Consider the following 23,687-nt stretch of genomic DNA (forward strand, 5'->3'; position numbering starts at 1 on the left):
GATATCGGATTCTATATCTCTGATACAACATCCAATACTATCACGCCGGCATTCTAGGCTGTGCAAAGTCAGGCACGAGATATCGAGAAATCAAAGATATCCAAAAAAAATTACCCGAAATGGTTAAATATAGGAGAATTCATCGTCACTCTCATGCTATCTCGCTCAGGGCATATTAGATGACGAGTTAACGTCGATAAAATAATCAGGCGAATTCAATCTCAAAGCTTGAACAACTCACGTGGATCTCCGTACTCAAATTACCCGATTGGGGCAGTAATGCGAGAAACCCGCCCATCGCTGTCGATCCAATCATCGTGGCCACGATTGTTGCTGAGAATGCTGGAATCTCTCAATTACTGCCATTGGCTCATTGGTTGTCTCGAACGAGCTGAAACCAGCTGTAGCTTATGCCCGCCAATAGGGCCTTTTATGGTCAAGGGATATTCGCATAGATTCCATAATTCCATGGCACGGAGATCCAGGGAAGTGCGGTGCCGGGCAAACTTCCGCGGGCCGCCCTTCTTTCCCCGCACTTCCAGCTCGCAGCTTCGCGTTATCGTCTTTGCAAGTCTTCTCGGTCGGTTTAGGCCAATTGGAAAATTCGCAGTATCTACGTCCGTAGTTGTGCTCATAGGACTGCATTTGTCATGGATATGAGTATCGATACCCTACACGCAGCAAGTATCAGGCGCATCCGCCAGGCGTGCGCAAACTGTCGGTACGAATTCTCAAAGTGCGACTGGCCGACAGCCGCCGAGCGATATGACTGTCACTGACCACCAACCATCTTTTATCATGATAGGAGGAAAAAGACCAAATGCTCCGGCGAGCGTCCGATATGTTTCCACTGTCGTCGCAACCGCCTTGTATGCGTCTACGAGCCCTACTCAGCGACCGTATGCGGCGTGAACCCTACAGCCCCGATGTTGACGACGACCATATCGAACAATCCGAACAATCTGACCAATCCAAATAATCTCAATAATCTCAATAACGTCTGTTTTAAGCCAAAAGCAAATAGATTATATGCCAATACTCATTCGATATCAGACAGAGCTTCTAAACCGTATTGCGACGATCGAGTCGCGCCTCGCGGAACTTAGTGAACAGAGTGCAAGTTTTAGGGGGTTGGTACTCATCCAGATTTCAGGCCAAAATATCCTGGCTGACATCCATCTTGCAATGTTCTGTTCAGAAATCTGATCGCCAATCCAGACTTGAATGGTGCTCAAAAAGTCCTACAAACTGGCCATACCCCAGATGCTCTCAGGTTCACACCACTGGCAAGCTCCCCTATAGATCATTCGTAAGTCGAGTGTTGGAAGATAATTACATAGCTCCTGGATAAAGTCTGACTATTCCTTCTACGCGAATGATGCAGAACATTTCCTCCACCTCCTGTCCTCAACTCCCTGATTGATACTTATTTCGAGCATGTTCACAATCAGCCATATTCATACTTTCAGGAAGCCTCATTCCGCCAAAAGCTGGAAGCTCATTCTCTCCCACGATGTCTGGTTCTAGCTGTTCTTTCATTTGCTGTCCGATTCTCCACGCATCCTTACTATAACGGAAGGACACACGATGCCTCGAACAACTATTCCCGAGAGTCATGGCTCTCAGTTCTGACTGAGCATTTGTCGGTGGAGGTTAGCTTAAATGTTCATGTAGTCCAAACAGTTAATCTATTAGCTGTGGTGGACTATACGGGTATGAGCAAACTCCTTTTTTTCTTGAAAATCAAAACTTGCTGATTTTGATTGCCTTGCATAGCTGGTCGCGTGAGCTCAGGTTGGCTGAAAGTCGGACTGGCTGCTCGGATTTCTCAAGATCTTCATCTGATGACAGAACCCCATACGTGGCTACCCTATACGGAACAGGAAGAACATCGAAGAGCCTTCTGGTCTGCCTATCTCATCGATAAACTTATCTCCTGTGGTAGATCCCGACCTCTGGTTATTCTTGATGCCGACTGTACTGTCCAGCTACCTTGCGACGAGCAGACATTCAATAAAGGCGAGTGGAAGCAGACAAACACCCTTGATGAGCTACTCAACTGGAAGTCAGAGCTCGTTGAAAGCCCGAGTGGATTCGCTCTGGTCCTGCTGATGGCTTCCATACTCGGGCGTTGTACAAGGTATGTCTATCACAATATAAAGACAAATGACATCCCGCCCTGGGACACCAAATCAGAGTTTGCCGCCATCAATTCATCCTTACTCCTGTTGGAGTCATATTCCAAAATTGGCACATGGGGAGTTGCAAAAATTATCCGACAGGAGGGACAAGACCAGCGGCAAATTGGACATCTGATCTTTGCCCATGCTCTATTCCATCTTTGTCACTGCCTCTTGAATCATCCTTTCCTCGTTCGCTTGCGCCTCAGCCCGTTCGGCTCCAAGGCACCAGCTAGCTTTTCCATTCGAGCGCTTGAAACCGGATGTGACCATGCGAAAGGGCTGATGGATTTGCTGCTAGAGGCGACAGAAAGTGGGTGCCGTATCGAGTCTTCATTTTATGCCTACTGCATTGCTGTTGCTGGGGGCATTCATTCACTTGCCTCACATTTTGAGCATCAAAGCGAAACACGTCGCCAGTCCGATAGTCTGCACTACTACAATCAGTGCCTAGAAGCACTGGAAAGCTTAGCCAAGCTCTGGGTTCATGCTTCAAACATGGCAAGGAATTCCCAGTCTACCAATAACTGACATCAACTAATAATCTTTTTTAATCCAGGTTGTTCGACTTCGAGAGTTTCACAGCATCTCCCATCGCTTTTCTAGCTTGCTGGATCCTATGTGCTTAGGTCAAGATCTGAATACTTCCTCTGAGGAATTTTGCTGGTCAATGATAGATTACGCTATATTGGGGGCAGAACCGCACAAAGAGCCGCTCACCTCTAATTCCGCCACCTCAAACCTGCCGTCTCCCAACTCTTTGAGTCTTGGACCTCACGTTCTTAGTACACCACCCTCAAGGTTTGATGCTCAAAATTCCAATATTTCCGACGGCCTTTCTCCAACAATGCGACTTAATGAAGTAGATTATTTTTTGAATTATAGCCCTGGGACCAATGAATTGGCTTGAACTATATATATCCGATCCGCCAAATTCTTCTGATCGGCCCGGCCTGTGTTCGGTCCGAACGGACCGTTCACCTTAGTCTACTCATTTTTGAGAAGAGAAAACATAGGTAAGCAGAAATCACAAAAATAAAAAAATCCTTCGACATCCCATGCCAACATCACTTGCGCAAGATTTTCTTCGTCATGTGCAAAAAGGATCAAATATCGCCTTGAAATGCCGTAATTTCGGGAACAGCCGCAGCTGTCTTGGCGAATGTCCTTGTCTACCCTCTTGATATGTATGGTTGGCAGTTTCCCTCAGTGATATTACAACTGATAATCATACAGTGCCAAGACTCGACTACAAGTTCAGGTTCAACCACAAGAACAACTTCATAACCATGGTAACGATGGTAACAATGATACCGTGCATGATGACAGCGAGTATAACAATGCGCTCGATCTCTTGTCCCAAACGATTACCGAGGGTGGAGTGATTAGTCTATACAGTGGCCTTGAAAGCTCGATTTTGGGAACAGCGTCCATGAATTTTGGATACTTCTATTGGTCTGCAGCTATACGAAGCGTGCATCAAGTGTTGGTCAGGGCCTAAGGCATATCTGATTCAAATAACATCATAAAGGAACTTGGCCTCGGTGCTATTTCTGGCACTCTGGCGCAACTTTGTACTAATCCAATTTCTGTGGTTTCAACGCGACAACAGACTCACAAGTATAAAGAGGCTAGCATGAGCATGTGGGAGACCATAACAGACATTCTCGCGAGCAAGGACGGATGGACTAGGCTCTGGAGAGGCTTCAAGGTCAATTTGATTCTTGTCGTCAATCCAATGATCACATATGGGGGCTATGGATGGTTGCGAGGAACTTTGGTCCCTCTCAGGAAAGAAATCAGTTCTTTCGAGGCCTTCGGTGCGTACAATATCTGTGAACTCCTGCATGCGAGAAATTTGACTCATCTGTATATTTTGGCTAGCTCTCGGCGTCTCTTCCAAAGTTCTCGCGACCATCATAACACATCCTCTTATTGTGGCCAAGACAATGCTACAATCGAAGCCGCCGCAGGCTCGCAAGGGTATCCCTTTTCGAGGATTCATAGAAGTTCTCGCTTATATCATCAAGAATGAAGGAATTTTGAGACTGTACAAAGGACTGAGCCCCCAGATAATAAAAGGCTTCCTTGTCCAAGGCCTAATGATGATGTTGAAAGAAAGGTAAGTAGATACGTATTAATTCCTTTTATTTGCATTTGATAGATTAACTCATTTCCAAGGATGGAGATATTGCTGATGGCTATCATCTCGCTTTACAGGCAACTTCTTTTAAAGAAATCGCTTTCACGTGGATGATGAAGCCAATAGCTAAATTATGACCTTAAAACAAGTCGAGGCTTTTGCAGTCTTCCATTGCTATTCACTCGTAAATCACTGAGATATATTTGAAGATACTTTGCCTAAAACAATTGCGTAAGTTCTATATGACACCAGACCATCCCCTCAAATTAGAGCAAACATCGGTATAAATATGGGTCTTGGATTTTAAATTCAATATGTCGAAGAAACTGCCTGTAGCCAGTCAATTTTCACCACTCCATTTGTTAAGTACCCATATGCCTGGGAGAATCACGAGACCGAAACGGGTAGGTAAACTCGAAAGCGGATCTCAACTACAATATAGTCCAATCGGAAGCATTATTACTTCGGTCCGACATACGCTAACCTTTTATGACTTCAGCCCGGTCCGGTCGGTCCAGTCATATGGAGTCAAATTGTACGGGAGGAATGGGGTTCAAAACTAGAGATCATATTTACATTCGCTTTATCTCACAACGATTGTCACCAAGGAGAGGCTGAACCGGATCACTTCATCTGATCTTATAACTTGTCTGTTCAAAATCATGCCTTCTTTCTCTAGTACTCCATTCGCCGACCCCTTATGGCTCAGTCGTGAACATAGTCCTTACTACACCGATTCCCATCGACGGCTACAGAAGGAAGTTCGAGAATATGTTGATGCTCATATCACTCCATTTTGTGAGGAATGGGAAAAGCAAGGCTTTATTCCATCCGATGTTCGCTTTACACGAGTTGTGACATGTTGCCAGTTAATAACTTTAAAATAGGTTCAACAGCGCCATGCAGAACAGGGATATACAGCAGTCAGCGCCTTCCCTCTTGCAGTGGACTACCTCGATGGTCAGCGACTTCCTGGCGATATCAAGCCGCACGAATGGGACGGATTTCACGATCTAATTGTCATCGACGAGCTGGCACGCTGTGGGTACCTCGGAATTGTATGGGCGCTTGGCTGCGGAAATTCGATCGGGGCACCGCCAGTGATCAATTTTGGAAATGCTGAGCAGAAGCAGCGATTTCTTCCTGATATGGTTAAAGGAAAAGTCAGGTTCTGCCTAGGTGTTACGGAACCGGATGGTGAGGCCTCCTCATCCTCATTTAACCAGGTACCCAAAGGCTGATTTGAAAATATTTGGAAAGCTGGATCTGACGTCGCCGGTATAACAACTACGGCTGAAAGAAAAGGTGATTTCTATATTGTGAATGGAGCCAAAAAATGGATCACCAATGGCATATTCGCCGACTATTGCACTGCGGCTGTTCGTACCGGCGGCAAGGGAACCCAGGGAATATCAGCGTTGATAATTCCGTTGAAAGTTCCAGGTGTCAATTGCAAAAAGATTGAGAATTCTGGCGTGCATGCGAGCGGCAAGTACTCCATCGGCTTAATCTTGGACCTCATGATCACTAATAAGCAGCACCATATTCAGGCTCTACTTATATCGAGTTCGATGATGTGAAGGTACCTATCAACAACTTACTTGGGATGGAGAACCATGGATTCCCTGTTATCATGAACAGTCAGTATCATAGTGACATTTACAAAATTGCAAACGTGTATGGATTTGAGCTGATGTTGATCCTAGACTTCAACCATGAACGTCTTTGGCTGGCCTGTACATCCCTTCGTATGGCTCGTGTATGCGCGGAGGACGCGTATCGGCATGCAATCACTCGGGAAACCTTTGGCAAGAAGCTAATTGAGAATCAAGTAATAAGGTCAAAGTTTAGTGAAATGGCCCGAAGCCTCGATTCAAGCTATGCCTGGATGGAACAGCTGGTGTACATATCGGAGATGGCCAAAAAGGATGGTAATGACGCCGGGATGGGTGGTTTGTTCGCAAACCTCAAGGTTCTTGCAGGACGGACTCTTGAAAAGGCCAACCGTGAGTCTCAACAGGTTATGGGAGGCCTAGGATACTCGAAGAACGGGCGTGGTTCGAGAATTGAGCAAATCAGCCGTGATGTGCGTGTAATGGTTGTGGGTGGAGGCAGTGAAGAGATTTTATCAGAACTTGCCGTCAACCAAGAGATCAAGAGGATGAAAATGATCCAAAGCAGATTGTGAGTACATATGTTACAATACCCGTGTGCCATAAATTTGGAAGAGCAATCAACGTTTCTTTAATGTGTATTTGGACTTGAAAGAAGGAAATTTAAATTTGCCAATCAGATTATGAGGGAAAAACGTTACTATGACCGTTTATATACTACGCATTTGAACTTGTCGAGAGGCGACGCAATGCTTTTAGCAAAATGGTGTTTTGAAGAATAATTGGTATTGAAAAATTTCCATTGCAGAGCATGTATAATAATTTGAGACTAGAATCAAAGAAGAATAAGAATGCCCTGGGTTTAGTTTTCTATATAACCGAGCACAAAACTTTTCCTTCTTCAACTGCATCTCCTTGCTTCCAATTTGTTTCAAACTTTCCGCAAGCGGCCACAGCTATGCTAACCTCCATTTTCATGCTTTCAATTACCATGACCGTCTCTCCTGATTTCACCTGATCACCGTTGACCTTGAGAATGGACAAAACTTTGCAGGGCATTGGTGCAGTCACGGTCTTTTGCTCAGTGGACTCATTGGCCCTTGCTACTAAACGTGTACTTTCCGCGAAGGACAGCAGCGTATCACGTTTGAATTCAATATATGTCCCAATTGAAGGAAAATGACAGAGAACTTGTTGGCTGATATCGATTTGGCCAGCCATAGAATACGGATGGGTTGACGGCAGAGTGACATGAGCAAGCAATTTGATCCCGTTGATTGTCACCACCATCGTTGATGCCTTCCATGACTCCAATCGTCCTGGATTTCCATCTGTAGGGCACCATGACTCGATACTCACTTTGTTTGGTTGCACAAAGAGTCCATAGCCCTCTCGTAACATTTTACTGATAGCATTATATTGAGCGGAGATCTGTTTGGCCGCCGAGACTGATTCTTTCTTGTTCTTGCCGTCTCTCAGAATTGGGACAATGCATACTTCTTTGCTTCCAAGACCACAATTAGTCTGCTGAGGCTTCCAAATGCACATCATAGTGGGCTTGATCTTGTCTTGGTCTCTTTGGTAGGGCGAATCAACGGTGGTTATAATATCGCAATGAATGTTGACCGAGTCAAAATGCTGGTTTCGGAATTGGGAACGCACTGTGCCGAAAGGTTTGCGCTTTGCGGATGCAGTTGGTAGATAATAAGACAAATTTCTGGCAACCAGGGCTGGAATCAAAGAGACCGCGCTCTCTATATCCAGATTCTTTGGTGTAAACGGAGGCCGGAGTAGTTCGTCCATGTTTGATGGTATGAAAGAAGTTGTATAAGCAGGATCATGGAATGCCTGACTCAACAAGCACGACTGCATAAAAAGCTGGTTTGTCTTGACACCCATGCAGACAGTCTCCGCGAGCACTTTGACCATTTTTTCGATAGCTAGGGATCTTGTAGGCGCCCAAACTACAATCTTGGCGATCATGGAATCGAAATAGATTGATACCGAAGATCCCGTTGAAATGGCCGTTTCATAGCGAATGTCACGCCCTGGAGTCAATGCACCGGTTGCTGGAAGCCATAGATGAACCTTTCCATGCTCAGGAAAAAACACTTTTCGAGGGTCCTCAGCACACAAGCGACACTCAATCGCGTGGCCGTGCTGAGAAATGCCTTGCATGGCCGGCAGGGTCTCCAGGCTTCCACCCGCTGCCGTGAATAGCTGCAGGGCGACAAGATCAACGCCGGTGACCTCCTCTGTAATAGGATGCTCAACTTGTAGGCGCGCATTCACCTCAAGGAAATAAAACTTCCCAGTCTTGACATCCACAACAAATTCAACCGTTCCGGCATTTTCGTAGTTTATCAGATCCGCGATCCTTATCGCAGTTGCACTCATCATTTGGCGCGTCTCATCGTTTAAGAATGGACAAGGTGTTTCTTCTATCACTTTCTGGTGTCGCCTCTGCACGGAGCAGTCGCGGTCAAAAAAGGATACCACCTTTCCAAGAGAATCTCCAAGAATTTGAATCTCCACATGCTTACTGCTTTCAATGTATTTCTCTAAAATGCAGTCACTTGAGCCAAAGGAGCGTTGTGCCTCAGATTGGGCTCTCTCCAACTCATCTTTGAGTTGGCTAACTTCTCTCACAATTCGCATACCCTTTCCTCCTCCACCTGCCGACGCTTTCAGCATCACCGGAAATCCGATTTCTTCCGCGGCACTTCTCAGAGCTTCGGCATCTTGGCTGGAGCCCGAAAAGCCGGGGATGAGAGGTACATCAGGTGCATGTTTCTGCAGATATGCCTTTGAAGATCGCTTGTCTCCTAATGTAGACATCGCACTTGCACTAGGTCCAATGAAAATTAACCCAGCCTCACGCACGGCTTGGGCAAAGTTCGCATTCTCGCTCAGATAGCCATATCCTGGGTGAATGGCCTGTGCACCTGCAGACACGGCGGTACGAACGAGCAACTCGATATCGAGAAACGGATTGACGGGACTTTGATCAACGCTTCCGATATTAATAGCTTCGTCGGCATCGCGCACGTGGAGAGAAGAAGAGTCCCTAACTAGTCAATATGTTTTCCATACCTGGAAGCATCCGACACATACTCTTGCACATATACAGCCACGGAAGTTATATTCAGATTCCGGCAGGTCCGGATAATGCGACACGCAATTTCACCACGGTTGGCAATTAGGACCTTCTGGATGATAGGTCGGCCATCTGGTCCTAGTGGTTGTTCTGCAACAAAAAGTGGCTCGCGGAAAGGCGAACTATTCTTGCTGTTCTCCCCGTTTCCTGGAAGAGCCTTGGCTCCAAGCATTGTGATATGTAAGAGTTTTCCAAATATTGCGAATTGACCGGTCTGAATGTGGGAGTATTTGCTTGACAGCCATTAAATGAAGATTTTTCTAAGGCCCATGGTCATTCGATCTTTGGCCACCCCCATATGGTTCTCGTTCCGGGGATCTTTTAATCGGTCCGAACCCACGGACGGCAGTGGTGTGGGTCAGGCCGGACCGAAAGTAATCGAAGGTGTTTGGAGCAAATTCGAGCATGGTCACTTCAGCCAGCAGTTGATGAATAGGCCCCTCGGAATATCAGTTATTTTTTTCTGCAGGTATTATTTGTTTTCCATAAGCTTGAGAAGAGAATAGTTCCTACCTTCTGTAATAATGTATTTATTGAAACAACCCGATAGTGTATGTCTGAAATGCGAAGCCAATTCTCCTTCATTCGATTTATTGCTATATATTGATAATTTACTCTTCAAATTCTATCTAATATGCATGAGGTTGTTTAGACTCTTGCAAGCAAGTGGTGCGATTCCGTTCCCTTGACCTCTTGGAGGGTTACCACCTCCAAACACATCCCCAGTACATCACGGGTGTCCCTAGGATCAATAATGCCATCATCAATCAGCATCGAACTAGTCGCGTAACATTCCGCGTCTCTTTGGACCCGGTCACGGAACTCTTTCACTTGCTTTTGAAGTTTCTCCGCTGACAGAGTCTGGCCCTTGGACTTCGCGCTTGCGATTTGCACACTTTCCATCACGCCGGAGAGTTGGTCAGGACCCATCACGCTGCACCGACCAGTCGGCCAGGTAAATAGAAAACGGGGTTTGTAGGACCGACCACACATTGCGTAATTGCCGGCTCCGTATGAGGCGCCAAGTATGATAGAAATGTGGGGGACTGTTGAGCAACTGACTGCGGATACAAGCTGAGCGCCCATCTTGATGATGCCTGCATGCTCCGCCTTAGCGCCAACCATAAACCCTGTAACATTGTGCAGGAATATAATGGCAGTATTTCTAGCTAAATTAGTACACCATATTAGGCAGTTCTAGGGGTAGTGACTCACTGCTGGTTACACATCCGAATAAACTGGGCTGCTTTTGCTGCTTCATTAGGGTTGATGACAGAAATCTGATTGGCAACAATTCCGACAGGAAATCCTAAGGATTTTATTGTGAAGGTTAACTCTTCAGATCTTGGTCATTTCAGTTTCAAGTCAAGTCATACCCATGATATGTGCCCAGGCCGTTATCATATTTGGCCCGTATTTCGGTTTGAATACGGAGAGGCGGGAGTCATCGACAAGACGCAGCATGACTTCGCACATATCAAATGGCTTGCGAATATCTGGATTCACAAGAGAGAGTATGTCTTCAATGGGATAGCGTGGAGCAAGCGGTTCAATCAGTTTGAGTCCTCGTGGAGTTCTCATCTGTAGTGAAGCAACCCATTGTCGAGCTTTTTGAATAGCGTCGAATCTAGACATCTTGGGATTAGCGAGGACATTAGGTATTATCACGTTTTACAAATAAAAGACCTTGTGTACTTACTCGTCGGTCGCGATTTGATCTGCGAGTCCCGTCGTAATCGCATGGACTTTGGCACCGCCTAATTCCTCCGCTTCAATTTCCTCACCAATAGCCATCTTTACAAGAGGCGGTCCACCCAGAAATGCCTGGGCCTGATTTTCAACGAAAATTGTATAATCCGATAAGGCGGGATGATATGCGCCACCTGCAGTTGATGATCCGAAGACAATTGCACAGGACGGTTTACCGTGTTGGGTACGAACCGCGAGATCATGAAATAGCTGCCCTCCTTTGTGGAAGACTCGAAATTGTTGTGGTAGGAAGACGCCGGCCTGGAAGTGTTAGATTCTGTATCATCACAAATGTAAGCTTCGAAGTCCCATTCTTACTGATTGGACCAGGGAGATGAGTGGTAGGTCGTTCTCAAAGGCGATCTCCATCATTCGATTTACTTTTAGCACTGAGAGCTCATCAGACATGGTCGTGGTTCCAAAGTTTCAAGGCCATTTTACCAGTCATTTCATTCCATGCCCCGCCACTTTGTGTTGGTATATGCGACATGAGAAAACACGGACGGCCACTGAGTGTTTCATCAGACCATTTGGACATAATCATTTCAAACTCCAACCGATCTTACCAAACATTTCCAATGCCGGCAATGAGATTCGCACAAGGCGTCGAATCTGGATTCTCAAATCCTGCAAAAGCACCAAGCTCTAAGAAGGGCGAATCTTGGTCCAGTGAAAGCGCAACTCTGTCTCTTGCTGCTCTAGAAATATTAGCGACCTTTTCCCAAGCTCAGCAACACTTTTGGCACTCACGCAGTAGCTGGCCTCGGTTTTGGTGGCGTTTTAAAGAGATATCATTGCCTTCAGCCGAGACTTGTTTCAATGCTTTTTCAAACCTTTCCAACACAGGTGCCCAGCTATTTTTGTTTGCCTGGAACAGTTCGCCCCGCAGATCCAGGTTCACGCTTAGTGCAGGATAGGAAGATTGGGTAGCCATCGTCAAGATATGTAACCTAGAGCCAGCAAATAATTCGCAAGCAGCGGATGTTTTGGATCCGTTGAACTATCCTTCCCAACGCAAATGACCAACATAAGAAGTTTAAGTTGGAGAGTGGATAAATCATGATCGGTCCGAAGCCCGGGGACCATCCCGTGCGTGCGGGTCAGCCCCAAACAGGTCCGAAGTAGAAATGGGTCCGAACTATGCAGAAGGAACATTGAAAAACTAGTCCGGCGTAATAATTATTATTCTTCTTTGTGAGACATTTTTCAATAATTTTCGGATTTCCAGATTATAGTCTTGAGAATCTTTTCTTTTGGTATTCATCATGGGATCAGTGGACGCCAACCTCGCCCTTGTGCATGGTCCGACAGAGCCCGCTCTATGGTCTACAACTCTGGGTAAATTTATGAACGAACAGGCCAATCGCTTTAATGATAGACCTGCAATTATTTTTCCATGGCAGTCGGTGCGGCTGTCTTATGGCCAAATGATGGATCGGAGCAAACTCCTCGCCAAAGCTATGCTCGAAATGGGCCTGCGCCATGGTGACTGTGTCGGCATAATGGCAGGTAATTGCTACCAATATATCGAGGTCTTTCTTGGTGGCGCGAGAATTGGGTGTCCTGTGGTCGTATTGAATAACACGTATACTCCCCCCGAGCTACTTAATGCCGTGCATAGAAGCTGTAAGTGGAGAGGTAATGTTCCGTGGTGGGATTCTATAACTGATTTGGTTATAGCTTGCAGATTAGTCTTCGTCGCTTGTAACATCGGCATGCGAGATCTCTCGACTCATATACAAGTCCTTCGCGGTACTTCATCCTCGAACCCAGAGTTGCCGGAGTTGAAACGAGTTGTGTGTCTTGGAAACTGTGCAGCAGACACTCCTGGTGTCGAAATACAGTCTTACAGTACTTTCAGCTCGAATGGGCATTCTGTGTTCATAACCGACTGCGTTCTTCAACATGCAGAAGACGCTGTGAGACCCGAGGATATTTTGAATCTCCAATTCACTTCCGGTATGGCCACGATAAGTTTGAAAACATTAGGGACGAGGGGCTCATCAAGGATATAGGTACCACTGGATCTCCCAAAGCTGCGATGCTCAGTCATGTGTGAGTTCTAACAAACCAGAGCAAATCACATCAAAGATAACTAGAGCCAAACTAACATCTCATAGCAACCTCTTAAACGATGCGCGGTTCGTTGGCGATGCCATGCAACTTACCCCAGAGGATGTGATCTGTTGCCCTCCACCTCTATTCCACTGCTTCGGCCTAGTTCTCGGTTTTCTTGCCGCTTTCACGCATGGCAGTTCGATTGTGTTCCCGTCGGACTTTTTTGACGTGAGAAAAGTGGTCGACGCAATTGTGGCGGAGGACGCAACTGTGCTCCTTGGTGTGCCGACCATGTTCGTAGCCGAGCTCGAAGTGATAAATAAAACAGGTCAGCGACCGCGACGTCTACGCACAGGATTAGCCTCCGGCTCTGCCGTTTCGGAGGGTCTGATGAGTGAGCTACGGACGAAGATGGGGGTGGAGAAGATGTTGATTGCGTATGGCATGACCGAGACGAGTCCGGTTACATTTATCACTGCGCTTAGTGACTCCGATGAAAAAGGCTTTACTACTGTTGGTAGACTTATTCCGCATAGCAGTGCTAAAGTTGTTGATAAAAACGGCAACATTCTATCCCTCGGCCAGCGGGGGGAACTCTGTACAAGTGGATTCGCCTTACAGAAGGGATATTGGAAGAATGAAGAGAAGACAAGAGAGGTAATGCGGAAAGATGGGAATGGGGTTTTGTGGATCCACACGGGGGATGAAGCCCTCCTAGATCACGACGGGTATGCCCAAATAACTGGTCGGATCAAGGATATGATTATTCGCGGTAAGTCGACATCCTCTTCATAGATAAACCACTCCATACTGAGGCTGGCTCTTAGGCGGCGAGAATATTTTCCCTCGAGAGATCGAAGAGCGATTGGTGCTTCATCCAGCGATTAGCGAAGCTAGCGTGGTTGGGATCAGGCATTACAAGTACGGGGAGGTCGTGGGTTGCTTCCTTAAAGCAGTGGAGGGTGCTCCGAGGATTCCGAAGACTGAAATTCAACAATGGGTTGGAGAAACGCTCGGACGACACAAGACTCCAAAGCATATCTTCTGGATTGGTGATGCCCATGTTGGCGATGACTTCCCGAAGACAGGGAGTGGAAAGCATCAGAAGCACATCATGCGGGACATAGGAAATCAGCTGGTTGGTCAGAGCAGTCGTAAAGCGAAGCTATAGAGGAACGCATATAATGCAAGGACGATTCGCATTCCCGTTTTGGCAGGTTGGGCCGATCATTTCCAACATGTGAATAGTATAGAGTGAACGATGTAATTATAGATGGTGAGGCTTCCAAGCGAAACGACACCCATGTTGTGTCCGGGATACACGAATATACTGTAATTTCGTGCCCTCAGTTCGGTGATTGGAACGCACTCGAACACCGATACCTAAGATTCCCATGGCCCACCTGGCCAATGAGCTTGATCATCCTTCGTTCCCCGCCAAAGTCTCTCGGTCCGGGGGTCCGGAAACCCACCCCAGCTTCAATTATAGACCGGGCGGAGCGGCTGAGGGTACGAGGCCAACACGAAGAGACCGTCGCGGTCCGACAGCCGTCGGAGCCCGGCGATCACTTCGCCTTAGCCGCGGCTCGGGAGGCAGTGATGCTCACGAAATAGAAATCGAGGACGCTCAAAGACCCCGTGTTTCCTAGAGCAACAGTATCCATACCGACCATCATGATTGCACCAACGACGCCTCGCGAAGTGCGCATCGTGGAAGTTGGGCCCCGCGACGGACTCCAAAACATCGCCGAGCAGATCCCCACCGCGACAAAGCTGGACTTGATCCGTCGGCTGGAAGGATCCGGTCTGCGGACGATCGAGTTGACCTCTGTAGTGTCTCCCCGTGCGATCCCCCAGTTGGCCGATTGTCGTGAAGTCCTCGGTAGTGCTGAGGTCAAGGCGTTGTTACAGAATCCCGTGTTGCGCCTGCCGGTTCTAGTCCCGAATGTGAAGGGCCTAGAGATTGCGATTCAACACGGTGTGAGGGAGATTGCGGTTTTTATTAGCGCTACGGAGGGCTTCAGTCGTGCAAATATCAATTGCTCGGTCGAACAAGGGATGGAAAGGGCCCGGGAAGTCGCCGCATTGGCATTGAAGTCGAACGTTGCAGTACGAGGGTGAGTCTTATTCGGATCTAAATTTGTTACACTGAACAGGTATATATTGATATCCTGTTTCTTATTGTTTTGAAACGATTCATTTGGACTGACATACCGACATCGCCATCCCAGGTACGTCTCCTGCATTTTCGCAGATCCATACGACGGCACAACCCCAGAGCAAGCCGTCCTGAGCTGCATCAAGGCTCTTCTTCATGCCGGATGCTATGAGGTCAGCCTCGGCGACACACTCGGCATTGGCTCGCCTGCCAGCGTGCGCCGTCTAATAACCTACTTGACCAAACACGGGGTGCCCCTAGCCAAACTAGCCGGCCATTTCCACGACACATACGGCCAAGCCGTCGCCAATGTCTGGGAAGCATATAACTGCGGAATGCGCGTGTTCGACAGCAGCGTCGGCGGCCTCGGCGGGTGCCCTTTTGCTCCCGGCGCGAAAGGCAACGTCGCCTCAGAGGATCTGGTGTACATGTTTCACAACGCTGGAGTCAGCACGGGCATTGACCTGACCCGGCTCGTGGATACGGGTGTGTGGATCTCAAAGCAGCTGAAGAAGCCTAACTCCAGTCGTGCCGGCAATGCATTCGCGATTAAGGCCCAGCCAGCACCATCACTTCCCCCCAGATCAAAGCCACAACATATGCCCCTGCAGTGGACTCTCCTCTCAGAACCAGACGGCCTAGAACTCTACCGCTCCGGCGTGAACCTGAAAATCGTGCTGAGCCGCCCGAAAAACGGCAACGCCCTAACTTTATCCATGATCGAGGCTCTCACGACGGTCATCAACGATGCAAGTAGAGACCCACAGACCGCGCGCATCGTCATCACGGGCGTCGGCCGATTCTTTTGTACAGGCATGGATTTGGGGCAAGGGAGTACGCCCGTGGCGCAGGGCAGTTCGACGAGTGACGCGCAGTTTATGCGGTTGACCGCGTTGTTCGAGGCCATTGACCGCTCGCCAAAGGTGACTATTGCATGTATTAATGGACCGGCGTTCGGGGGTGGGGTTGGACTCGCGTTCTCGTGCGATATCCGGCTTTGTGCACGGAACGCGATCATGACACTGAGCGAAGTGAAGCTGGGACTGTGCGCGGCCACGATCTCGAAATATGTGATTCGGGAATGGGGCGTAGCGTTTGCGCGCGAGGCGATGCTCTCTGCGAGGCCGGTCGCACCCGCGGAATTGAAGGCCCGCGGTCTAATTTCTGATGTCTTGCAGAGTTTGGAACAGTTAGATGAGCGACTGGATAGTCTGTTGGGAGAGTTGCGAGTGGCGTCGCCAGACGCTTCGCGAATGTCGAAAGATCTGGTCAAACTCGCGTGGGCTCACGCAGGCGGAGCAGCACAGGCTGAAGGGATCCAAGCACTGTTCAATGAGATGATGCGCCCTGGGGCAGATGGAGGACATGGGGTCGAAGAGTTTCAAGCGGGCAGGAAGGTGGATTGGGATGCATACATGCAACGACACTCGAAGTCCAAATTGTGATTCTGGAAGTCGTGCAATTAAATGGAGAATATGGGATGCCTTCTAAACTAAGAGCGCTTTTTGGGCTGACCAAAGCGGAATATCTATACACTGCCAGTCTGGATCTAAATCAATGCAGCTTTAAAGAACACATAATTGAAGCTATTCAACGCATCGTTTTTCATGAGACGGAAATAAAGAAAGAGCACAAGTAGTCGTAGTGCGAGAATTATGGCCTACTGTACAATCGAAAGCCAAGCCCAAAGAAATAACATCGTACCTGCACCGTTGGATCAAAAGCAATCAGTCGAGTGAAGCCATTGAAGAGGCAAAAAAAAAAAAAAAGAAGTGCAAAATCGCCAAGAACCGAGAGGGGGATCTCGGATGCAAACACCAAACAGGCCATCAAACAAATTACAGAAGGATGACGGTGGCACCGAACAGCGAAGACACCAAGGTCGCCAAGCCGACAGCGACGGGGGCCATGCTGAAGCTGAAGGGCTTCAAGCTGGCAGCGGCACCCGAAGAGGTGGTACCGGCGCTGCTGCCGCTGGTGCTGCCAGGGCTGCCAGCACTGCCGGAACCAGAAGTGGCAGTCGCAGTGGACTGGGTACCGGCGTTCTGGCTACCCTTGCCGCTGAAGCCAGGGAAGGTGCTGACAGTCTCCTTCAGGTACTTCTGGGCGGGGGTGGGCATCTCGGGGAGGGCATCGCCATCAACATCCCAGTTGGGAGCGGCCTTCTTGGGGCAGCCGTTGGCACCACCGGTGCTGTTGTAGTTGCCATCGCCGCTGGGGTTGGCGGTCTCGTCGTAGGCGGACTTGAGGGCATCATAGTCATCCAGGGTAGTGACAGAGTCGCCGCTAATCTTGACGAGGCCGTAGTTGCTGCTCTCCTGAGAGTACTCGTACACGAGACCACCGGAGTAGACACCGGTCATCTTGGTGGAATACAGGGCGCTGACCTCCTCGAACTTGCGGGTGTTGGTGTTACAACCATACTCAGAAAGGAACAGGGGAAGACCGTAGCCGGTGAAGTTCTTGACCTTCTGGTCCCAGCCGGAGATGGTAAAGGATGAGGGGTCACACCACGAGTAATCGTTGAAGGCGAAGAAGTCCGAACGCTCGTCATCCGTACCGCAGTTCATGTACTCGGCCATCTCAAGACGGTTGGTGTCGATATCGGCAGCGGAATAGCCAACTGGGATCTGACGGTGACCGTTGGACTTCAGGTAAGAGCGCAGATCACGAGTGACAGCCTTGACGTAGGGGGCGGCCTTGGAGGAGGGACCATCGTTGATGACCTCGTTGCCGGAGAAGAAGGCCAGGGTGTTGCTGTACTTGGCAAACTTTTCAACGGTACCGAAGATGTACTCCAGGTAGACGTCGTTGTATGAGATTTCGGGATCCGCACGGTTGATCGAGTACTTGGGAGTGTTGACATCGAGGACGAGGTAGATGCCGGCCTCGGCCAGGGCGTTCATGCAGTCATCGTGGTCCTGGGAGTTATCGACAGAGTACACACGGATTGTGTTGAGGCCCAGGTCCTTGAATTTCTTGATATCACGCATGCAGCCTTCCTTGTCGGCGATGGGGTCGGCGAGCTTGGAGGAACCACCGGGCTGGTAGTCGACACCGCGAATGTAGAAGCGGTCATCGCCCTTGAAGAAGGCATTGCCCTTGACGGTGATGGGGGTGACACTGGTGGCACGCTTCTCCGCAGTAAGCGTGCTGGAGGGAGCACCCAGAACAGCCTGGGCACCCAGGGTGATGGCAGTTGCCAGGGAGGCGACGGCCTTCATGGTGGAAATAAAGGGTTGGCGGTTAGGAGGAACGAAATGAGGTGGAATGGAGAGTTGGGTATGAAGAGAGGTCGTGGGTTCGCAAGAAAGAGCTGGATTAACGAGTGTCTAAATGAGGGACGGGAAAGAAACGAGTGTGGGAGGAAAGAAGAATGGGCGGAGGAGAGGAAGAACGTAGGGATGAGGAAGAAGGGGAAGGGGGGGGGGAGGTGGTTATACTTCCTTGTGTTTCCCCATACAATCATGACCAGCACACACAGCACACAGCACAGGTACTATTAATGGGGACCCTCATCCCTGGTCCCTGATCGGCCGTGGCGTCTCTGGGTCTCCAGTCGCCAGTAGCAGACGGGATAGTGCCGCCCAGTCAGCATGAGCACAGCCAAGAAGGGACCAAGACCCTGGCTGTGATTCGGCCGTGGCCAGAGTGTGATTGGCAGGGGGCCTGCTTCAATGGGCCCGTCTCGTCCAGTTTTGTCCGTGAGCTGTTGTACTTACACAACGATTCGTCGATTGCACTGGGTCTCCTGGGTAAGGGGCGCCCCGCCAGGGACCCCCCCGGAGCCAGTGGGAGCCCCCGATGGCCGTTATGCAATGGTCCCAAGTGGAAACTTCGGGCCCTGAACCTTCGGAGCCCGGGAAACAAAAGTATGAAACAAACGCCTCAGGGTGGCCTAGCCTCTTCACCTATGAAAGGTCAAGGAGTCTAACTGAGATGATTAGAAGAACTAATTCAGGCCTATTCAATGCCCTGTTGCGGTAGGTTATTTATTGAGTTATTTAGTTATCTAGTTAGATCAGACCGGTCAAGAACTATCGCTCACACGGTTGGCCTGTTGGGCTTGGACTGGTATTTTCCGCCGGTCACTAGGTCTCTCAAACTATGCTAATCAGCCAAGATGACGCCATTTTTTCTCAAGCTCTGGGCATTTCATGTAGTTTCTGGATTGAGTCAGTGTGCTTTTCCTGTTCGTATGTATAATCAGGCAAGTCACTGCGCCACTGCTGGATGTCTGCGCCCACGAAACATCCCTTGAATCCGCATGACAAGCGGGTAGCCATCTGCAACAAGACATACTAATCAGGTACTACAGAGAACCGATGGCAATGCGTGTCTATACTCCCTACTCCAGATCAAATCATATTTCACTAGGACCGCACGGAGCAAATTGCATTAGTCTACTGTAGGGTTGAGATCAGAGGCCAAACCAACAATAGCTATAATTATCCTGGGGCTCATTCGATGTAACAGTCTCACCAGGGTCAACGGTATTCTGAAACAGGTCATCCTCCTATCAGCTTAGACAAACAACACACAATGCACAACAACTCCCCAACTAACCGCAGTAATGATAATAATCAGAATTGCTCGCGCCTATCAAACTATACTACAGTACAGCCTCGAAGCCTGATAATTCTCCTCCTTTCCTCATAGTCTTTATCTTTAGGCTCTTTCTCCACCGACAGGCCACACTAATTACTGCAATAATCACCAGATGAATATTGGCTTGGCAGAAGACGCGTATGCCTTTCACTCGGCGGTGGAGCTGGTCTCGCCGATCGGCTCGCAACAGCAGGTACATCCATTCACATACTAGAATCAGCACAACATGAAGTACTCGCGTTTTTTCTTCCTTTTTGCGACCGTAGTCCAGCTGATTCTGTCTTGGGGAAAGAGTCGCTCTATCTTTATAAAAACAAAGCCATTTCCTGGAAGGTGCATGGACCGACTCAGATCGTACCACGGAATCCAGAGCAAAATTATTTATCTACATCTACATATCGATAATTAATTTCATGGATTTCTCATGAAACAATCAGACCTTTCATAACGAGGTCGCCCACACCCGTCCAATCCCATGCGCGGGCCCCTCGCTTCATTTGGGTGGATCCATGGTCGCGACTCATGACATGGCCCATTCTCGATGCATTGGTGGCTTCTCAATGCTCCACTCTGTACAACCGCCCCAGCGGGTGCGGGCGCTGTCTCACCTCACACCAGACCTGGGGTGTCTTGGAGTCTCTTGGAAGCTCTTGGTGTCTTGAGCCCAGAGGCCTCGGCTTCGTTTGGTCGGGAATGTAGCGAAAGGAGAAAAAAACCACTTTGGAAGCAAGTGGGACTTTTAGCCGAAGACTCACTGGTTCCAAAGGCTAATCATATGCCCATCGCACCCGGCATTATTGACCACGGCTGGGGAAGGGTTTTCAGGGTTTTCAGGGTTTGCAGGCAGCACAGTAATCGGAAACACCTGAGAGCCCCACTATTAGTATGAATCATGACGGTGTTTAATATTGATCCCAGTCGTCCAGGATCTATCTGTTGTCCTCTCATTGTACAATGGTCTTTCCAAAGAAATGAAAAGCAAACAAAAACAAAAAACATTAAAATCTTTCCTTCACGCTCAGGCTAGCACACGATGATCGCCCGCCGCTTTCTGCTTTCGATGCCCCAGCACAGCCTTCAAATCGACCCACAGGCCGCCCCAAAGGCTCCGCAAGGCCCCCGTACTCTCCACCTGGAATGCAGAAATGACGATGGTCAGTCCCACTCCTCATTTTAACCCAGGGTCTCGAATCATGATGCTCGACAGCACTTACCACGGGGTATACAACACAAATTACCACGCTCATCCAGATCCAAATCATTGACACCACCACCCACCCGGTGAAAAAGGCCTGGTTGAAGATATAGCCCGTACCAAATAGGGTGAACGGGACCAAAATAATGGCCCCAAGGAAGAAGATCGCGTTTGCGATCCAGGCAATGCGGGTACCTTTCTGGGCGAGAACAGGATCTACGGGCTCAATGTTGTTGGCTTCAACATAGCCGATCGGCTCATTTGGGGCCAGCGAGTTTGCTATCCCTGCATCAGATGTCGACTCTGTAGTGCGCCCGTCCTGTCCATCCTTTTCTGTATCTGTTGGAGATTTAGACTCGTCTGCGGCTGATGCTTGGGCCACTCCGGGGTTCACACCCATAAGAGCGGGTGCCTGCCGCGATCTATACTTCGCTGGAAACAAAAGCGTCAACACCACCGCCATGATCAGGCCCGTTCCAAAGGATGCGAGATTTCCCGCCAAGGCATTGGTCGTGTCCCCCGTAGACACAACACTTATCGTTCCATTGCGCTTCCAGGCCGTCACCAACCAAACCACCATTCCACAAAGGAATCCAATCCAGGGAGCTCCGATGGCAGCCACCGTCGACATGGGCTCCCACAGCAGAATCAGGCCGACAGGGAGAGCAGCGCCGCCCACAATTACTCCCAAGACTGTTAGAACCCAAGTCAGGCTGATACCAACAGCGTTGAGGATACAGCAGAACGCTGCTAAGACGATGGCATACACCGTGATTGCCCAGTGGCTGAGCCGTACCAAGGCCGTCGAGTCTGTCTGGGGTCGGTAGTATGTTTTGTACGCGTCAAATGTCAATAGAGAAGACACGGCAATCAACTCCGCAGACGTTGAGCTGGTCACGGCCATGAAGAGCAATATCAACATCAGCACCGCGCCTCCTTTCCCCAGCAATGCAATTGCTGTCGCTGGGGCGGACAGGCCTGCCTCGACCTGCGCATCGGACAGAGGGCTAGGATAGGTCGGAAACCGTGGATCGCTTGCCAGTGCAGCGCATCCAAGGCCCATGGCCGTGGCAAAGCCAAACGGGATTCCTAATTTATTGTCAGGGAAGCAACCCAAAATGGACGAAATTGGCATCGACTCATCGTGCGAGTTCCCTCTGGGAAAAGCCTCTTCTCACGTACCATACCACGCAATGCCTCCCAAGATGTACGCCTTCACTGACGTCTCCGGCTTCGACGCAATTGCACGCTGCCAATAGGCCTGATCCAACCAAACAGTCGTGAACCCAGCTACAAACAAATCACAAGCGAAGATCAATCCTCCAACAGACCGAAACGCCAAGTACGACCCGTCCGTGTTGCGTTCAATTGGCATCGTTCTCGACGCCTCCAGCAACAGCTCGTACAACTTCCCGGGGCTGCCCACAGCGTCGCTCGTCGCCATAATCAAGAACCCGAACACGAGAATTGCCACGAACAGAATCACTGTGTGTGTGTAGTCCGCGATGAACGTCGCCCGCAGCCCACCCGCAATCACGTACACCGACACGACTGCCGGGATCAAAAACGTTGCTGCGTACACGTTCATCCCCGTGAGCGCGCCGAAAACCTGCGCTCCGCCCAGTACGAGGCACGCACCGACGAGTAGATTTGTCGCCAACCCATAGTACAGGTACGTCAGGTGGGCGGCGCGGCCGTGGCGCTGGAGCACGATCTCCGGCATGGTGTGCGCGCCAGGCGCGTGAGTCTTGATCTTGATAGCAATCAGGCCGAAGAGCAGGATCTGGAGGGTGCCCATCGCCGCATACCACATCGGCCCGCAGACACCGTAGCGGTACGCGAATGTGGAGCTGGTCAACAGCGTCGCGGACCAGGTCCAGGACGAGACGATGCCGGCGCTAATGAGTCCCGGCTTGACCGAGCGAGAGGCTGTGTTGAATTCCTCGGCTTGGTGGGTTGAGAACCGGGTGTATCGATTCTGTAGCCAGGTTAAGCTGAGCATGAATAGGGCGAAGAGGCCCCCGATGCCGATGACAATGCCGTAGCCGGCGCCAGCGGGGAGCACTTGGAGCTCGCCCATAGCTGGATGAGTTCGGCAGATAATGGAGAGATTGAAGTGAGGTTCGATAGATCTCCGGCAATTTAGTCGTTACAGGGAAACCCTTCTTATACCGGACTGATTCTTGTCCAATCATTGCGTTATCATAATCACCTCTATTCATGTATGCCTCGTAGATAAGAAATAGTCAAACTGGGGTACGATTGTCGCTGTGAGGCCCCAACTACCCCAACGGGGATGTTGGGGTAGACTGATAAGCACCGGGACTTTCCTGAACAATATTCAAGCTAATAACATCGAGTGTGTAACCCGCATTGATAAGGGAATGTGCAATCTGATTCTATCGGAGACATTGCGGTCACTTAGATGTCGGAGTAGATGAAGAACGATATGGCATTCGCTTGATGGATTGAACAGACGTAGCTTGTGTGACCAGCATCATATCCATGACCTGCGCCATGTGTTATATTTGGACCCTTGAAAGGGAACATTTGAAAGACCAATGAATTGCTCCTAATGCCGAAGCTAATGGATGACGAAGATGAGAGGTTGAAGAAGTTAAGGGTAAAGGGGTGATTGAGGGAGAAAACCACTTCCTGGTTGGGCTGGCTATCAGGAATTAACCAATGAATTACTAGAAAGACTATGAATGCCATGCGATTAGCGGCCTATTACCGAAAAGGAAAAAAAAAGAGGAGATAAGATATTGCAAGCTCTCGAACCCCATTCAAATTTTCGCCATGCATGAGCATACTGAGATCTATCCT

General features: G+C 49.2%; 8 protein-coding genes across 8 annotated transcripts; 3 read left to right on the plus strand and 5 right to left on the minus strand.

Annotated features, from left to right (window-relative positions):
- Positions 1-650: 650 nt before the first annotated feature.
- Positions 651-6,511, plus strand: N7462_006657 (Zn(II)2Cys6 transcription factor; the record flags this gene model as incomplete). The annotated part of the gene is made up of 14 exons (XM_057078375.1): positions 651-721; positions 806-998; positions 1,054-1,130; positions 1,199-1,309; positions 1,385-1,713; positions 1,777-2,663; positions 2,740-2,981; positions 3,417-3,654; positions 3,712-4,000; positions 4,065-4,302; positions 5,003-5,159; positions 5,211-5,520; positions 5,584-5,811; positions 5,874-6,511. 14 exons carry the CDS (start codon positions 651-653, stop codon positions 6,509-6,511), a joined length of 4,008 nt encoding a protein of 1,335 aa, XP_056933955.1.
- A 295-nt stretch (positions 6,512-6,806) lies between these two features.
- On the minus strand, positions 6,807-9,265 carry N7462_006658 (acetyl/propionyl/methylcrotonyl-CoA carboxylase subunit alpha; the record flags this gene model as incomplete). Its single annotated transcript, XM_057078376.1, has 2 exons — positions 6,807-9,003; positions 9,051-9,265. The coding sequence occupies 2 exons, from the start codon at positions 9,263-9,265 to the stop codon at positions 6,807-6,809; spliced, it is 2,412 nt and encodes an 803-aa protein (XP_056933956.1).
- Positions 9,266-9,741: 476 nt separating this feature from the next.
- N7462_006659 (acyl-CoA carboxylase subunit beta) lies at positions 9,742-11,250 on the minus strand (the record flags this gene model as incomplete). The annotated part of the gene is made up of 5 exons (XM_057078377.1): positions 9,742-10,258; positions 10,309-10,402; positions 10,470-10,720; positions 10,793-11,103; positions 11,161-11,250. 5 exons carry the CDS (start codon positions 11,248-11,250, stop codon positions 9,742-9,744), a joined length of 1,263 nt encoding a protein of 420 aa, XP_056933957.1.
- Positions 11,251-11,404: 154 nt separating this feature from the next.
- On the minus strand, positions 11,405-11,776 carry N7462_006660 (uncharacterized protein; the record flags this gene model as incomplete). The annotated part of the gene is made up of 2 exons (XM_057078378.1): positions 11,405-11,535; positions 11,593-11,776. 2 exons carry the CDS (start codon positions 11,774-11,776, stop codon positions 11,405-11,407), a joined length of 315 nt encoding a protein of 104 aa, XP_056933958.1.
- Positions 11,777-12,107: 331 nt separating this feature from the next.
- N7462_006661 (acetyl-CoA synthetase-like protein) lies at positions 12,108-14,071 on the plus strand (the record flags this gene model as incomplete). Its single annotated transcript, XM_057078379.1, has 5 exons — positions 12,108-12,468; positions 12,523-12,801; positions 12,858-12,897; positions 12,963-13,672; positions 13,728-14,071. 5 exons carry the CDS (start codon positions 12,108-12,110, stop codon positions 14,069-14,071), a joined length of 1,734 nt encoding a protein of 577 aa, XP_056933959.1.
- Positions 14,072-14,574: 503 nt separating this feature from the next.
- Positions 14,575-16,503, plus strand: N7462_006662 (aldolase; the record flags this gene model as incomplete). The annotated part of the gene is made up of 2 exons (XM_057078380.1): positions 14,575-15,017; positions 15,132-16,503. The coding sequence occupies 2 exons, from the start codon at positions 14,575-14,577 to the stop codon at positions 16,501-16,503; spliced, it is 1,815 nt and encodes a 604-aa protein (XP_056933960.1).
- A 393-nt stretch (positions 16,504-16,896) lies between these two features.
- On the minus strand, positions 16,897-18,282 carry gel1 (1,3-beta-glucanosyltransferase gel1; the record flags this gene model as incomplete). The annotated part of the gene is made up of 1 exon (XM_057078381.1): positions 16,897-18,282. The coding sequence occupies one exon, from the start codon at positions 18,280-18,282 to the stop codon at positions 16,897-16,899; it is 1,386 nt and encodes a 461-aa protein (XP_056933961.1).
- Positions 18,283-20,684: 2,402 nt separating this feature from the next.
- On the minus strand, positions 20,685-22,941 carry N7462_006664 (sodium:solute symporter family protein; the record flags this gene model as incomplete). The annotated part of the gene is made up of 3 exons (XM_057078382.1): positions 20,685-20,798; positions 20,881-21,950; positions 22,044-22,941. The coding sequence occupies 3 exons, from the start codon at positions 22,939-22,941 to the stop codon at positions 20,685-20,687; spliced, it is 2,082 nt and encodes a 693-aa protein (XP_056933962.1).
- Positions 22,942-23,687: the final 746 nt, after the last annotated feature.

This window comes from Penicillium macrosclerotiorum (genome assembly GCF_028827735.1).
Source record: "Penicillium macrosclerotiorum strain IBT 26536 chromosome Unknown utg000006l_segment0_segment0, whole genome shotgun sequence".
Taxonomy (NCBI): domain Eukaryota; kingdom Fungi; phylum Ascomycota; class Eurotiomycetes; order Eurotiales; family Aspergillaceae; genus Penicillium; species Penicillium macrosclerotiorum.